Raw genomic sequence first — 15,884 nt, 5'->3', positions numbered from 1 at the left:
GTGGATGATCTCTTATTTTCTGCTCACATCTACTTTTTGAAACTTAAGTGACTTTGGTATCTAAAATATTAACCCTTTAAGAGGAAGAGAACCAAAGGTGATCCATTTTTTTAATCCAATTTCCCCATCTTTTAGCACCACTTAGCCAAATGTTATTCAATTCCACTTATCATTTTCACAGAAGCACTCCTTTAGTAACCTGTTTGCCCCTCTTTAGCATCTGGTAGCAATACCTTCATTCTCTATAGGACTTCCAAAAAGTATGGTTACCCAAATCGATGTTTGCTTGCTCTGACTTGAATCTCTGCTGTTTGTAACTTATTGTGCTCTTTACCAAACTTTAAAAATGGCATCAACAGAATAGTGCATAATACATAATAACAGTAAGCACTCGAAAATATTAACTCTCCCAAACATTGATGTACAGAGGGATCTTGGGGTCCAAGCCCATAGCTTCCTGAAAGTGGCTGCACAAGTCGATAGGGTTGTAAAGAAAACTTGTGGCATGCTTGCCTTTATTCGTCGAGGCACTGAGTTCAAGAGTCAGGAAGTTACATTGCAGCTTTATAAACCTCTGGTTTGGAGTATTGCATTCAGTTCTGGTTGTCCCATTTATAGGAAGGATGTGGAGGCTATGGAGAGGGTGCAGAAGAGGTTTACCAGGATGCTGCCTGGATCAGAGGCCATGTGTTTTGAGGAGAGGTTGGACAAACTGGGGTTGTTTTCTCTGGAGCAGCGGAGGCTGAAGGGAGATCTGATAGAGGTTTATAAGATTGAGAGGCATAGATAGAATAGACAGTATCTTTCTCCCAGGGTTGATATGCCTAATACTAGAGGGCATGCATTTAAGGGGGGGGGGGGGGTGTAAATTCAAAGGAGATGTGCAGGGCAAGTTTTTGCTTTACATAATAGTGGGTGCCTGGAATGCAGTGCCAGGGGTGGTGTTGGAGGCAGATGTGATAGAGGTGTTTAAGAGGCTCCGAGATAGGCACATGAATACTCAGAATGGAGGGATGTGGACCAAGTGCAGGCAGAAGGGATTAGTTGTCATTAGCTTAGTTCTGCACAACATTGTGGACTGAAGGGACCTGTTTCTGTGCTATACTGTTCTATTTTCTATGTTCTGTGTTCAATATGACTTGTTGTCTTTTAGACCTAGAGCTGGGAAAATCCAGCTGGACCAGAGTTCTAAAGTGGTTGAGAGACATGGGTGGATACAGCAAGTGTTAGCATTTCATCCTACCCACTGAACAAGCTAATTTTGTCAGGTTTCCCAGGCTTTAGTTAACATTGCAAGACTGAACAAAATCCCCCAAAATTGACAGGGATCACCAAATACCATTCAGAATTGAGTTCGACTGAATTAAATATGCAGTCTCAAACAGACCAGCAGCTTAAACCTAGGATTTTTGTATTCTGCAGTGTTGGGATGTGTTAGTGTGCGCATGGATAAACAATATGCACAGTTTTTGACTTTCGCATAAAAAATGGAAAAAAAAAGCACATTGAAAAAACTGATATTGTACACAACTCTGTTTTAAAGTAATCCAGTTACACTGACACCTTCATTGTCCCTTCTTGCACATTCTTTTCACCTTAGCATCTAAAGATACAATGAGAATCTTCAGTTTTCTTTTGACACTTGGATTCACACAAGTGGCCTGTGAGATGGAGTACTAAGGGTTGCTAGGTCCTGGCGATCTGTGCTGCAGTATGAATTGTCAACTGACAGGATATCTTGAGGTAGAATGCAAGTCCAATCAGTAGGCCATATAATGCTTTCAGGTTGCATTTCAAGTGCAAGTCAGCTAATCTTGGTTTAAGCATAAACCAGAATGATATTTATTGTTTCCAAGGTTAAATCCCAAGAATGTCCACCAACGACCAACAGTCGCGTTGCTGTGTGGACCACATGTGAAGGGAGCTCAAGGAATCAGCTGTGGGCGTCATCTTGCCAATCATGAAGTACAAATTATTTTGTTCTTGCCCAACTTTGTGAAGATGCTGGAGTGTATCACCACTGAGCTTCAACTTTTTAGCAAGACTGATGGCAAGCAAGTGGCCAGTGTGAAAGGTATGTGATTGTCCTGTTGAAATCTCGCTACTTAATCCTTGGGTCTATTGTAGGACACGTGGTACCTATATCAGTGTAAATCTACTAAACTTAAGGCGATCCTCAAAAGGCAGGTATGGGTTTCAGTCTTTAATAAAATAATTCAGTAACCAAGACTAGACCTTAAATTCCTGCAGTGTTGGATTCCCTCTAATTTCCACCAGAACTGGTCAGATACATCTTAAATGTGCAATCTCCATTGATTTGCTAGAGCATATTAAAAGAAATGATTAGAACCTAAAGTAAATATAATTTAATTCCAAGTAATTGTTGGGGAGGAAGTCTGACAGTGCACCCTCACTTGTGAATCAGGCAATGTTATGTGAAAGCTCACTCAATGACTTGAACGCACAATGGAGATTGTTATTCCAGTGGAGTACTGGGGTGGTGTTGCATTGTTGGAAATACCACTCCTAAGATGTGACATTAAAATAAATGTGTTTAGGTGACAGGAATCAAAGACCAGCCAATTCTCCAATAGTGGCAATGGTTCTGTTGCAGATAACCCAAAGAAAAGAAGGATGAGCTGATAGGTTCTTCAAAAAGAAACAGTGGTTAGCTTGTTTTACATTACAGCATGTACATGTGCTTCCAAGTAATTTATTTATTTTGGAACGCTTTGACGTAATTCTTTAAGATGGGTGTCACTTTTCAGTTCCATATATGTATAGTTTTTTGAAAGAAATGGATTGAAAAGTCTTGGATCTATTGCAGTTTTATGCTGGAGGAAAAGAGATGAGGTCTTGGAGGGATTTGGGTGAGAATTTTAAAATCAAGAGTTTTCCAACATGGAGCCAATGAAAGTCAACAAATATACCTTGGGTCCTGCACTGAGGATTGGCAATGTCATCTGAATCAGTTAATGATTAAGTATCGATTTCCTAGTTCCTGCTCAACTTTGTGACAATACTGGAGTAGATCACCTCTAAGCTTCGACGTATTCATGGATAGCCTGACTCATTTCATTCTCTTAAACATGTCATCCAAAACTCTGTCCTTTTCCTAACTTTCACAAGTCCTGTTCACCAGGACTTCTGGAAATTGGAATATGGATTCAGAGTTTTGGATGATGTGTTTATAGGAGAAAGAGACGAGGAGGCTGGCCATGGAAGCATTGAAGTGGTTAAGTCCAGAAATAATGAAGACATGAGGGTTTTGGATGAAGAGGTGAGGCCAATGATATTATGAAGGTAATATTTCTAGTGACAACACATTCTCAAACTCATCAAATAACAGTGGATTGATTTACTTTTGATCTCTAAAATGTTGAGTATGTAAGTATGTAAAGGCAGTGAAGCAGCTTTATATTGAGCTTGGAAAACTGTGCCAATACTTACAGATGTGTGGCTTTAACCAAAGAAAACCCTGGATTTGTAAGTTACTTTGTAGACTTTGCTTATGTGGAAATGGTTTCAGGAGTTTACTATGTAGGAACAAAATCATTTTAAGCTGTGTTTAACAGTGCTTTTTCACCCCTGCTTTGAGTTTGTATGGTTTTGTCCTTCTATGTCTAATCTTAGCCCTATAACCTTCAAATGTATGTGCTGCTCTAATTTTGACCCCTTACTCATCCTCAAATTTAATTGTTCAGTCATGGGTAGATGTGCTGTCAGTCACCAGGGTTCCATCTGCCGAAACCTCAGTTTCGCCTCCCTACATTTCCTCCTTTATGATGCTGCTTATAAAATTTACTGTGTCCGTGTTTTTGGTCATCTGACTCACTATTATCAGCTTTCTGTGTTCCAGTGAAGTGTTTTTGCAGTGTTAAATGTTGTATATAGAAATTATTTTCCTGTTTTCAAACCCCAGTACACACTCCCTTCAAATTATTCTTCCTCTGTGGGTCATTAGCCAGATGAGCCTTTATAGGAGAAAAGGTGGTTTGGCATATTGTTTTCAATAGTTCCTGTTTTTATTGTACCTGGCACCTTGTATGAAAGCACAGCAAATTAGCTTAATTGTTCTGCATTGTAGTTATACTGAGAAGTCTGTACAAGCCAACAGAAGGAATATTGTGTCCTCAGAGGCTCTATAAATCAATGTACTTTTTTTTAAACAATGGCAACTTTTATCTGGAAGAGTGTTAGCTGCTAAATGTTTTGCCATGTTATTATAGTTCATCTTGGATTAAAGTGAAACTTCGAAGTAGTTTGGGCCATACTAATTGATTTCAGTATGTTTTTCAGCTTGAGTGAAATAGCCACCATCCTCCCACCTTCCTCCCAAAACCTAGTTGTCTTCCCAGTTCTCCTAAAGACACCTTTTTTTCCCTACAGAAAAACTTGGGCGCTGGCCCAAGTGGCTGCTCGTCTCTGAGCCCAGATCAAGAGTGTTTGCACAGAAAGAGCCTGAAGACATTTTTTTCCTGATATTTCAAACCTGTTGTTTCCAGCTATGAATAGATCAACAAAACAGGAATCTGCTCCTTTCCTTCTCTTAAACACAGACACACTGTTCTTGAGATATTCAAACCATTTTGGTAGTCTTGCAGTTCCTTTGCAAATGGTTTCAGAATAGGTTACATTTTTAGCAAAAGAAATTTTGGAAGTCATTAATTATGTGTCTGGTTCCTTGAAGAAATGCACCTCCACTTTGAGACTGGAAGGAAATTGCTTTGAAACAAATGCAATAATGTTGCAACAGCCAAGTCATGTTTTAGCTTGAATGAAGGAAGAGGAGAATGTACTTTTTGGCTCATGACCATTGCTGCTTCCTTCACATCCAGTCTCAAAATTACTCACACCTGGGGCTCTTTAACTCTGGTTCTTGTACTAAATCTCAAAACTGTTGCCCAAAATCTGTAGATGTTGATGGATGGCATTACTCTTGCCTTGGGTAGATTTTTTTGCTTGCCTGTTGCACATGCTTACAACTTGACACCAGTCATGATTCCATTTATGATCATGCCCATATTCTGCAAGGGACCAATACATTTCCTAAAAATGAAAATAGAAATTTTTGCATAGAAACTCCATCTCAGGAATTTTATTATGTGTTCCTTCCTTCTATATTGTATACCCTGCCATTTCAAGTCTCTTGATGGTCTGCAGACCATGACTGTCTGTTGTCTTCTGTTTGTAATTAAAGCCCACAGTGTTCCTGAACTAAAGCCAGCAGCTGAAACTTGGGTTCTATCCATAGCAGAGAGGAAAAGGTTTGCAGTTGTAACATGTCTTTAATGATACGGGTGGCCCCAAAGTGCTTCACAGTTGATTGTAGTCCAAGAGTAACATTTTTGAAGGACAGAGAAGCCTGGCAGTCGGTCTCTGCACAGCAAGGTTTTTTAAATAGCAACATAATAAACAATCTATTCTGTCTTTCGACATATTGGCTTAGGGATGTATATTAACCAGGGCAACAGAGAGAACTTGCTGTGTTTTTATTTTTGAAATAGGTACATGGGATAATCTGTTAATATCTCACTTGAAAGATAAAACCTTTGATAATGCAGCACTCCCTCGGTGCTGCACTGAAGTGTTAGCTTATGCTAAGACATGTCTCTAATGTGCTATTTCATAATCAGTATATGCTTTATTTAATTCTCCTGTTCCATAACACACTTTGTACAGATCTCCTGTACCACAATCTCTATTTCACACATCTTGTGCAACTGAGCCCAGTATTACGCTCTGTCCATACGTTTTCAAGCAGAGCATACAAGAATTCAAGAAATGAGATAATGAAGCCCATTGACCTGACTAAATATAACAGACTCAATAAAGCCATACAGCAGATCTTGGATCTTGCCTGGTGTTAGTGCCTTGGAGAACAACCTGCCCTCTCACTGGCTCTTGCCCTGTCCTGCTCCTTCCACTGAATTACACAGCCTACACACAAAGTGAATGACCAGCTAACTTGATTTGGTATTGATCTGATGGATTTTGGTAATTGGTCTTATTATTGTCACATGTACTGAGGTAGTGAAAAGCTTTTGTTTGCATGCCATCCAGACAGATCATTCCATACACAAGTACATCAAGGTAGTACAAAAGGAAAACAATGTAGAATATAGTGTTAGTTACAGAAAAGGTGCAGTGCAGGTAGACAAATATAGTGCAAGGGCCATGACAAAGTAGACTGAGATCGGGAGTTCATCCTTATCATATGAGGTCCGTTCAAGAGGCTTATAACAGCGGGAAAGAAGTTGTTGTCCTTCAGTCTGATGGTACATGTTCTCAAGCTTGTGTATCTTCTGCCCGATGGAAGGGGGAGAAGAGAGAATGACCAGGGTGGGAGGGCTGCTTTCCTGATTATGTTCCTGCTTCCCAGCGGGAAGTGTAGACAGAGTCAAATGGAGGGGAGGCTGGTTTTCATGACAGCCTAGGCTGTGTTCACAACTCTCTGCAACTTCTTGCAGTCTTGGGCAAAGCAGTTGCCATACCAAGCTGCGATACATCTGGATAGGTATGATTTTGCTCAGAAAACTGGAAAAATTCTTTTAACAGGACTTTTTTTTTTCTATGCACTTCAGGGCCGTGTTCTGTTATCTTCAATGAAAGTTGTGCCACTGTAGTATCTCCTCAGTCCTGCACTGAAATTTCAGTATAGGTTATGTACAAACTGAGGATAGTGACTTGGCTGTATTCGTGCTACCACAGAGCCAAGCTGGTGAGCCAATTTTACTTCAAATCTTCATCCAGTGCAACAATGGTACATTTCCAAGACTGAATGTTCGAGTTCCAATTTGTAACAAATGCTGTAAAGCAGAACACTTCATTGGATGTTCTTCGCACAAGATGGCATTGCTCTTTAGTGGAATTGTCACCCACAATGCTTTCCTGAATAATCTTTTTGTTTCTAAATTTCCAGACTTGCCAGACACACCTGTCGACTTGGTGATCAATTGCCTTGACTGCCATGAGAACCCGTATCTTCGTGAGCAGCCGTGGTACAGAGCAGCTGTTGAATGGGCCAACCAGAATCGGGCCCCAGTGCTGAGTATCGACCCACCTGTGGGTGAATTGGAACACGTCATCGACGCCAAGTGGTCTTTAGCGCTCGGCTTGCCTTTACCACTGGGGGAAAGTGCTGGCCGCCTGTATCTCTGTGATATTGGAATACCAAAGAAGGTTTTCAGGAGGTGGGAATCTCCTATCACTCGCCTTTTGGCTGCAAGTTTGTCATACCTTTGCACTCAGCTTAATCATAGCTCGGTGCAGAAGAAGAGGAACATACAGACCGTAAAGCATTTCCGCAACTGGCAGAGAGAAGTGTATGGCGAAGAGTTAGAAGCCTTAATGGACAACTGACTTGGGCTTAAATGACCTAAATGTTACAGTGAATTGTTTTTTTTGATGCAAGGAAAGCAGAGTGTCCTGTTGCGACTTGTGCAATACCACATTCCATTAAGGGATGGTTGTGCTCAAGGCAGTTACTGCTTTGCAGTTTAGCCATGTCCCTATGCAAGTTACTGTGCTTTTATTGAGAAGGCTATGCACAGTACTCTTCATGACATGTCTAAATTCTTTAACAGTGTTAGAAAGGGCACCAATGTATAACAAGTTTGCTTGTTGAATGGTCTCACAACCCATTACTTTTGTGGGAAGAATTGCCATCTTAAGCTTGAACAGATTTAAAAATTGGTAGGTATTCATTAAGGAAGACAAAGAAATGGTGGTATTTACAGTCTTCTGTGCACCATTTCGAGGTAGAATATTTTGTTTGTCAATAACAAACAGGCGAATGGCTTAATATTGTTTAAAATGCAGCTAACGTGTTTTTGTGGTGGAATACTGGCTTTTCATTCTGCACAAAGTATCAAAATACATGTTGTATTGCTGTCTTTGGAATGCACAAATAGCATTATCTTGTGTAGTGCAGATTAGAAAATGGCTCCAGTGGAAATGGAATGTTGGGCGAATGAAATGGGTGCATGAGTCTTTTTCTGACTTAAACTGGATGGATGATTTTCAGCAGTAGTTGCAGTTTCAATCGTTATCAGTCATGGATGGCCATTTGGAATGGAGCCCTGATAGCACCAGCTCCACTTCTCTAGTGGTTGAATTTTAAACATTTCAGAAATGAAATGGCTTTCAGCATAATGGTCTGGTATAGTAAGACGGATCTGAACAAGGATTTTGAGTGGGGTCCAAGGTACAAAATGGTCCTCTAAGCCTCGTTGTCAGGTGCCTGTTTAATGATCGTACTATTTTTGACGGAAGGATGAGGGCTGTGTTTTTGCCAAGTTAAGTATATGGTGTTTTTGCACAACTACATTGGGGGAGGGGACAGCAGGAGATTGGTTTAGTAGACATTGTGTAATAACACAAGTATTTCCAGCATCAGGGTTTTATGGTCAAGTCAAATATCCTACAAATGCAGCTGATGGGAGGAAGGAGGACAAGCAAACAGAAAGGGTGAGGCTGTTTTCAATGTTAAGCAGCGCTACAAAATGTAGAAGACCGTAGAATAGAGTTCAAACTGTACACAAAAACTAGAGCTAGCAGTAGAAACAGACCTTCATTGTGCCCCTAATCTAATGAAATATTTCAAATAACTTCAATTTTTTTTGGCATAGTTAGAGTAGCAGAGAGAATGGTGTTATGGATGGAGATTTAAAAGGTACACAAATGGATTGGGAGTTTTTCTTTCCACTGAATCTGTGTGCCTGAAGATATCTCATAAGCTTGTGCTGCTTGCATTCTAGCCATGTGGTGTTCCAAGTCTGATGTGTTCAGCAAGTGAAAAGGTAGATAATCTTGTTGTTTATGCTAGCTATCTTAATTGCACATGACCCAGTCATCGAAAGCACAATATCCTGTGTGGATCAGTTCTTTGTTCCTCACCCCTCAATATGTGCACCAGTCACAGTTTTTGCTTGGACAATCGTAATATCTTCTCTCTAAATTTGGAAGAGAAGTAACTTCTGAGAGTAGCTTCTGAATGTTTATGACAAACACTGAACACCAGTCAAACTCAGAAATGCAACTTGATTGGCAGAGCCATCCATGGCATTACTTTTTTTCTTTGGAGACAGCAGTGTAGTCTCAGCATTAATACTGGTAAGTTTCTTAATGTGTGTCGAGGGATTTCTCTGAAAATGCTACTTTGGATTTTCCCTTGAGTCATAGGTAGCAAAAGGGTTGATAGTGTTGCATGTATTAATATGTTTAGAAGCTGATGAAGATGCTTTGATTTTGTTAACTTGCTGAACTGTTCCAAATTTCACTGAAGTCTCTTCAAACAATTTGCTGTTGGATGCTAATGACAGATCCCCTATATATTAATATTCATCTAAATCTGTGAGAACCATTTTCATAGGTTGGAGGATCATGAATGCCCATACTAAGTAATAATATTTAGAACCAGGTTAACTAGTTGAAGCACAAGCATTAGTTACTCTCGTGCTTCCTTCTGCTTTCAGGAGCAATGGTCAAAGGATTGGAAGAGTTCAGCAAGCAGCATTAAAATGAGCAGTCTCAGAATTTGTTTACCAAGCTTATTTTTAAGTGGATTAGTTACTTCTGGTGGAGAGGGTACCATGGCAGGCAGAATGGGAGCTGAAATAATATAACATAGAACAGCACATCTTTAATTTTAAGATGTTTAGTTTCAATCTTTGTCATAGAATTTAAAGATTTAAGATCTTGTTATTATCTTTATCTTTAAGGGGCAAACAGAGACATGTCGGTAGCTTTGCTCATGGTGTGGATGCCAAGATTATCACCAGTGCCACGTCCCTTACAACCAGAAGTGCAACATTTTCAGTGAAGAATCTGTTTAAATGTTTGATATTAATTCCTTTCCTTCACCACCCCCCCCCCCCCCCATTCAGTCAATGCTACTGCAACAATATACCCCTTTCTAAGTCACAAATTTTCTGACCCTCATTCAGACTGCTGTTGAGATATTGTAGTTGAGCCTCAAGTACAGTAGTGGAGTTTATTATTGGTATAAAAGTTCTGCACAAACTTTAATTGACAAAGAGAAACGAATGCTCCTACAAATGTGTACTTTTGAAGAAACATTGACTTTTGATACATAAACTGGAAAAAAAAGCTGTGAAGATCTGTGCTTGAAGGCCTTCAATAGCACCTTGGCATTCCTCCTGGAAAAAGTCAGGATCAAATACTGTCATCAGTACTGGATGTGTACTTCCAGTGAAGCAAATGCATAATTACGTTGGGATGGAGCTTTTGTGTTTGAGAACTTTTTTGATTTTAAGTCTGGTTAGCAGCTGTCCTTAACAAATCTGCCCTATTTTTAAGTGGTTTAAAAAAAGTTATCACATTACTTGGCTTAATTTTCTTTATATAGCTTACTTTATACCAATGCCTATGAAAATTCTCTGCACCACAACTATTGGTATTAGCAAGCTGGTGTAGTAGTGGAGTGCCAATTTCAGTTCAAAAGGAAGCCAGATTCGTGGATAAGCGGCTTCAAAAATGACTGCAATGATGTGAATGCCTCAATGTGCTTAGCTGCTTGTTCAGTGGTGAGCAGTATCTAAATATCCTGGTGTTTTTTTGGGAAAATGTGACATTCTCCAAAATATACTACCATGTACTTCAGTTAAAACAGACCAGTCTGAAGTTGCAACCATCATCATTTCCTTGTTCTGTACCCCAGAAGGCCACTATAGGCTTGAGCACAGCATGCAGCATACACTTGACCTGGGACAAATTCTGACTTCTCAGCACTGTTGGGGGTCTTTAACAAGTTCTATTAGTAATGATCCTGAAAGGGAGGAAGGACTTGGCCTTATTCCTCATTCATTTTTTAAAAGAAACAAGTGCTGTCATCTGCCATAAGTATGAATCCTTCATTGTGATGGCAGCACTGATTTGAACAGGCAAGGAGTTTTTGTAGAGGTAAAATCCTATCTTCCATAAAATAGTTTCTTTTGGTGATTATGTATTCTATCAACATTGGCAGCAGGTGTAGACAACTTGATTATTTCTAATGTAGTTTCTTGCCCTACTTTTACACACACGATCTATGTCAACTCCCTGCTATTCTGGAGTGTTGTAAACCTACCTTCGTTGCTGACTAAAATCTACAAGATGATACTCGAATGACTACAGGCCTCCCAGGCAATACAGGCAGATCTGATCCAATCTGGCCACCTTGACATTTTATTGTGGGAGAGCCAGGAGAGGAATGAGATGAGCTTTACACACCCATTACCTCCCAGTTATCTTCCAGTGGAATCCAATATTTGGGCCACTGTACAACGTCAGATTTAGACTTGGTTTTTGCAGGTGGAGAAACCCATTTTACAGGCTTTTAAAGAAAAATAGCAGCTTGAATTGCAGGAACAGTGTGCCCAAGTTTGTGTGTCGATGACCATCTTGCCTTCCAAAACCTGCAAGCTTTACAAGTACAATGCAGTTCCAGGTCTTAACAAACTTATCGCTCACTTTGTGAGGAAAGGCTGCTATCAATGCCGTCTTGGCCAGCAGTTGCCCAGAGCAAAGTGAAGTCATATTAAACTTTTTAACTGCATGAATGAAAGGATCAAAGTTAGTGCTGGGAAATGAAACACTGAAATATGTTTCTGTGCTAGGTTTAGCCTGGTTGCTGGCAGCTTATGAAACTGTTCCTACAATATTTCAGCACTAACATTTAATGTTCCTTTGTTTTGTTTACATGCCTTGCAGCTGGCACACTACCACCAATGACTTATTTCTCAAAGTAGAATGCCCATCTTTTGTTTTCTCCCTCACCCCCCCCCCCCCCCCCCCCCCCCCCAAACCCCAAGACAATTGCACATTCAGTGGAAGTGCTCCCATCCAAGCTTCGGGAGTATTTTTTTTACTGCAGCAGTGTTTAAATATTGAGCTGTGATGTAGGTGCAAGTACTGCCAGTGTTGCTTCACCCCACCCCTCTCTCCTGTTTTGTGTTGTTGTGGTCAGCAGCTGTTAAAACATCTGTTCATTAGAAGGTGATTATTTAACTGAATATCAACTGTTATATAAAGGTATTGAGTAAATTTAGATAATAAGTGGAGCATGTCACTTGCAAGCTGGTTTTCAATATTGAAGCTAGTTTACTTGTTGCCTCAGACTCCAGTGCATACCTCTCCATTGCTTCCAGTTTGAAGGCTGGGCACTTAACTCCAGAATCAGAACTGATGTCATCCTTGGGCTGTAGCAGTCTATTGTAGTTATAAGGATACTACTTCATGAGTAATTGTGACTAAGATGTTTTGTGGATTTGTTGCTTTTGATGACTAACATTTACAAAATATAAGTGTTAAATTGGAAAGATTTTCATCCAAGTATGCTCGTGTTCTGGAAGATATGTGATTTCTCTTTGATGCAACCAGAGAAAGTACTCAATAAGTTGGGAGTTTTCCAGTGGATGGTCTCATTTCCTCTTGTGTGCTTGTTCAGTGCAGTCCCTGGTGGCAGAAAGGAATAAAAAACTGGAATGTTAGGATGCTGGAAATAATGAATAGCCACTTGATTAGCATTTTAAAACAAAGTCCAAAGCTTACTGAGCAGCCATTCAGTCAATCAGCTTTTTTTTAGCTTAATGTAAATTTGTCAACTACCTCTCATCTTCAGGGAGAAGCAAATCCTTGGGTTTTCCCCCTCAATTTATGAATGTGATGAAGCTTTAGGAGTTCCCAGAGAGAGGTTACAATTGTCGTCATGATGGACTTGATTGGGGTAATGCTTGTTATTGGATATTGCTGCTATAGCAGTACTCTTTGCTTTTCTAGGGCAATAGACTTCTGTATTGTGCTTTATACCAAACAGACTTGCCAATTCTTGAAATGCATGGCTGGCTAAGCCAGTTCAGTGGCCGACTAAGAATCAGACACAAGGGTGTGAGTTGAGGGACCAGACCCAAATAAGAGCAGATTTTTCTTCCCTGCAGAACATTAGTGATTTTTTTTTTAAGGACAGTTAAATGAACCTGGAGATGGGATTCCAACCCAGTCTCCAAATTAATGTTGCAATTCTTTGGATGCTGGTAAAGTAACACAACCACTATGCAACCATTCCTTACCAACTGTTCTACGTAAACCTCTGTCCCACTTTAAATGACTTTCAGTTTAATTATATTCCATATTTATCCTGATTCCCATTAAATAATCTGTCATTAGGCTCAATGGTGCTGAAAAGATCCAAAAGGATGTTACCGGGACTGCAGGTCTTGAGATATAGGAGAGACTGGATAGGCTGGGACTGTTTTTCCCTGGAGAGTAGGTGGCTGAGGGGTGACCTTAGGGAGGTGTAGATAAGTTGATGGTCAGGTCTTTTCCAAGGCAGGGGACTCTAAAACTAGAAGGCATAGGTTTAAGGTGAGGGGGAAAGATTTAAAGGGGACCTGAGGGGTAACTTTTTTCCCCCACACAGAAGGTGAGCTGCATGATGAAGTGTTAGAGGTAGGTACAGTTACAAAGTTTAAAAGATATTTGGACAGGTACATGGATAGGAAAGGTTCAGAGGGAAATAGAGCCAAATGCAGGTAAATGGGACTCGCTTAGGTAGGCAACTTGGTCAGCATGGATGAGTTGGGCCAAAGGGCCTGTTTCCATGCTGTATACCGGAAATCAGTTCAATTGCAATGTGTTAAATGAACTTCATGTTCTCATCACTTTCTGGGTTTAGAAAAAATGTCTCCTATATTTCCATTGGATTTATTAGTGAATATTTTATATTTGGGTCCCCTAGTTTATCTCTGCTCAGTTCTTCCTGAAGAAATGAGAATATTACCTATACATAGCCTCTAGATTCTTTCAAACGTTACTGTAATGTGGAGTTGAGTTGAGAAAGACTATACTTATGGCCTTCCATAGTTTGCTCTATATAAAAAAAACGTCTGTGGTTGAAAATTGATCTAAAATCCCTTGATTTACTGACATATTCAAATATTGATGACCATTGAACAAAAACAGACTTCAAACAAAGTATTAAGCTAGGAAGAATGGGTTTGGTTAATTGATAGCTACAAAAGTTAGTTATAGTCCTAAGTAGAAAGAAGCACAGGTCTATTGCACTGTTGTCGATAATTTAGGAAGGTGAGAATAGTCTGTTATAAGCTAGTTTAGGCTGGGAGGGGTGAGGGCACAGCATGGGTTGGCCAAGTTTAGTTATGAAGAGAGGCTGATTGGACTGGCTTGATCTGGAGGGGTTCTGGGACCTCCCACCTGAAAGGATGGTGAAAGTGGAAAAAGACCATCAGATTTAAAAAGGTACTTGGATGAGCACCGAGTGCAACCCACAAGTTTGTGACTGAGCAATTAGTTCATATCAGCTGGCACGGCACACACATTGGGTTTCTTTGGTGCTTTTGTTTCTGGTTTTATATTCAGCTGAATTTCTTGAGTATAACACGTTGGCCACTAGATGGCAGTTGGTTCTTTTAAATCAGAATGAGGTCTATTATTACTGACCTATGTCGTCAAATTTGTTTTGTACCAGTACTGCAAGACAAAAATAACTGAGTTACAAAAAATAGTGCAAAGGAGGAATAATGAGGCAGTGTTCATGGGTTCCTAGACCATTCAGAAATCTGATGAAGGGGAAGAAGCTGTTTCTGAATCGTTGAGTGTGGGTCTTACAGGCTCCTGTACCTCCTCCCCGATGGTAGTAATGCGAAGAGGGACGTGTCCCAGATGGTGAGGATCTTTAATGGATCCTGCATACTTGAGGTACCGCCTCTTGAAGATGTCCCTCATGGCGGGGAGGGTTGTGCCTGTGATGGAGCTCATCAGATATAAAATGCAAAAGCTCATCAGACAAACCTGGCTGCAATGTTAGTGCAGATATTAAGAGACTGCAGATGCTGCAAAAGCCTGGAGGAACTCTAGGTCAGGGCAGTATCTATGGAGGGAAATGAACAGTCGACATATTAGGTTGAGACCCTTTATCTGGCTTGTGTTCACCATGAAACAACTAGTGCTCCTATCCAACACTAAGGAAAGGACAATGCTTGCAATTTAGTTATGACTGCAGTTGATCTGACTCCACCCCTATTTCAGTTGCTACTGGAAACTTACATGCTGCTTGTAACCTCCAGACTTGGCCAGCCTTCCTCAGTCCTTGCTAAATTTGACTCCATCCAAAATTCGCACTGGCTGTGTCCCTAAGTCACATCGAGTCCTTCTCATACCATCGCCCTGTATCACAAGCTTTTGAATGTAAATTTTTTACCCTTCCTGGTGCTTTTTTTTCTTTCTCTCACCCTGCATCCCCCAACCCATCTCTTCCTACCTTGATACCCGTCCAAGTTTCCAGTAGGCTGCCCAAATCTCTGGCTTTAAAAAATCCATTTCCTATTCTTTTTCTACTTTAAAATGATCCATTAAACCTACCTCTGTGACCAAGCTTTGGTCACTTGACACAATGTAAATTGTGGTAATTCTCACTCTTGGCAAGGAGTTTGGAGAAGGTTTCTGTCCAAATGCTACACAAATTGAAGTAAATAACTTTGCATGACTCTGGGGGGGCTCAATGGAAATAAAAAACACTTACGCAAAAGTGCAGTCAGTTGAGAATGGCCTTTGTTAGCTGTTTTTGGAAATAATCCAGTCCTTTCAGAATTGAAAAAGCTCACAGATAATGCTTGGTCAAGGTCACAGGACCTACCCAAATACACTCTCAAATCCTGACCAGACGTAGAGAGGTCGCAAGTATAAATTGTCACCAACAACAACTGCTACCATTTATATAGTGCTTTCGACATAGCAAAATTGCTCCAAGGTGCTTCACAGGAGAAAATGACCAAAACCTTGGTCAGGGGTAGGTCTTAAGATGGAAAGAAAAAAGGATGAAATGCTGATGTTTGGTGCCTTGGTAGCCTGAAGGCATGGTATTT

The 15,884-nt window shown here is 40.4% G+C and overlaps 1 protein-coding gene across 1 annotated transcript in view; it reads left to right on the top strand.

Annotated features, from left to right (window-relative positions):
- Window positions 1–10,659, top strand: part of edc3 (enhancer of mRNA decapping 3 homolog (S. cerevisiae)) — a 75,893-nt gene extending 65,234 nt beyond the window's left edge. Inside the window, 3 exon segments of the mRNA XM_052042656.1 lie at window positions 1,857–2,074; window positions 6,923–7,180; window positions 7,183–10,659. Coding sequence (XP_051898616.1) covers window positions 1,857–2,074; window positions 6,923–7,180; window positions 7,183–7,256 — 550 coding nt within the window. The 3' untranslated portion in view covers window positions 7,257–10,659.
- The last annotated feature ends 5,225 nt before the right edge of the window (window positions 10,660–15,884 follow it).

The sequence above is a fragment of the Pristis pectinata genome, chromosome 32 (assembly GCF_009764475.1).
Source record: "Pristis pectinata isolate sPriPec2 chromosome 32, sPriPec2.1.pri, whole genome shotgun sequence".
In the NCBI taxonomy this organism is placed as follows: Eukaryota; Metazoa; Chordata; class Chondrichthyes; order Rhinopristiformes; family Pristidae; genus Pristis; species Pristis pectinata.
The sequence above is the reverse complement of the archived record's forward strand: the minus strand, read 5'-3'. Positions and strand labels throughout refer to the sequence as shown.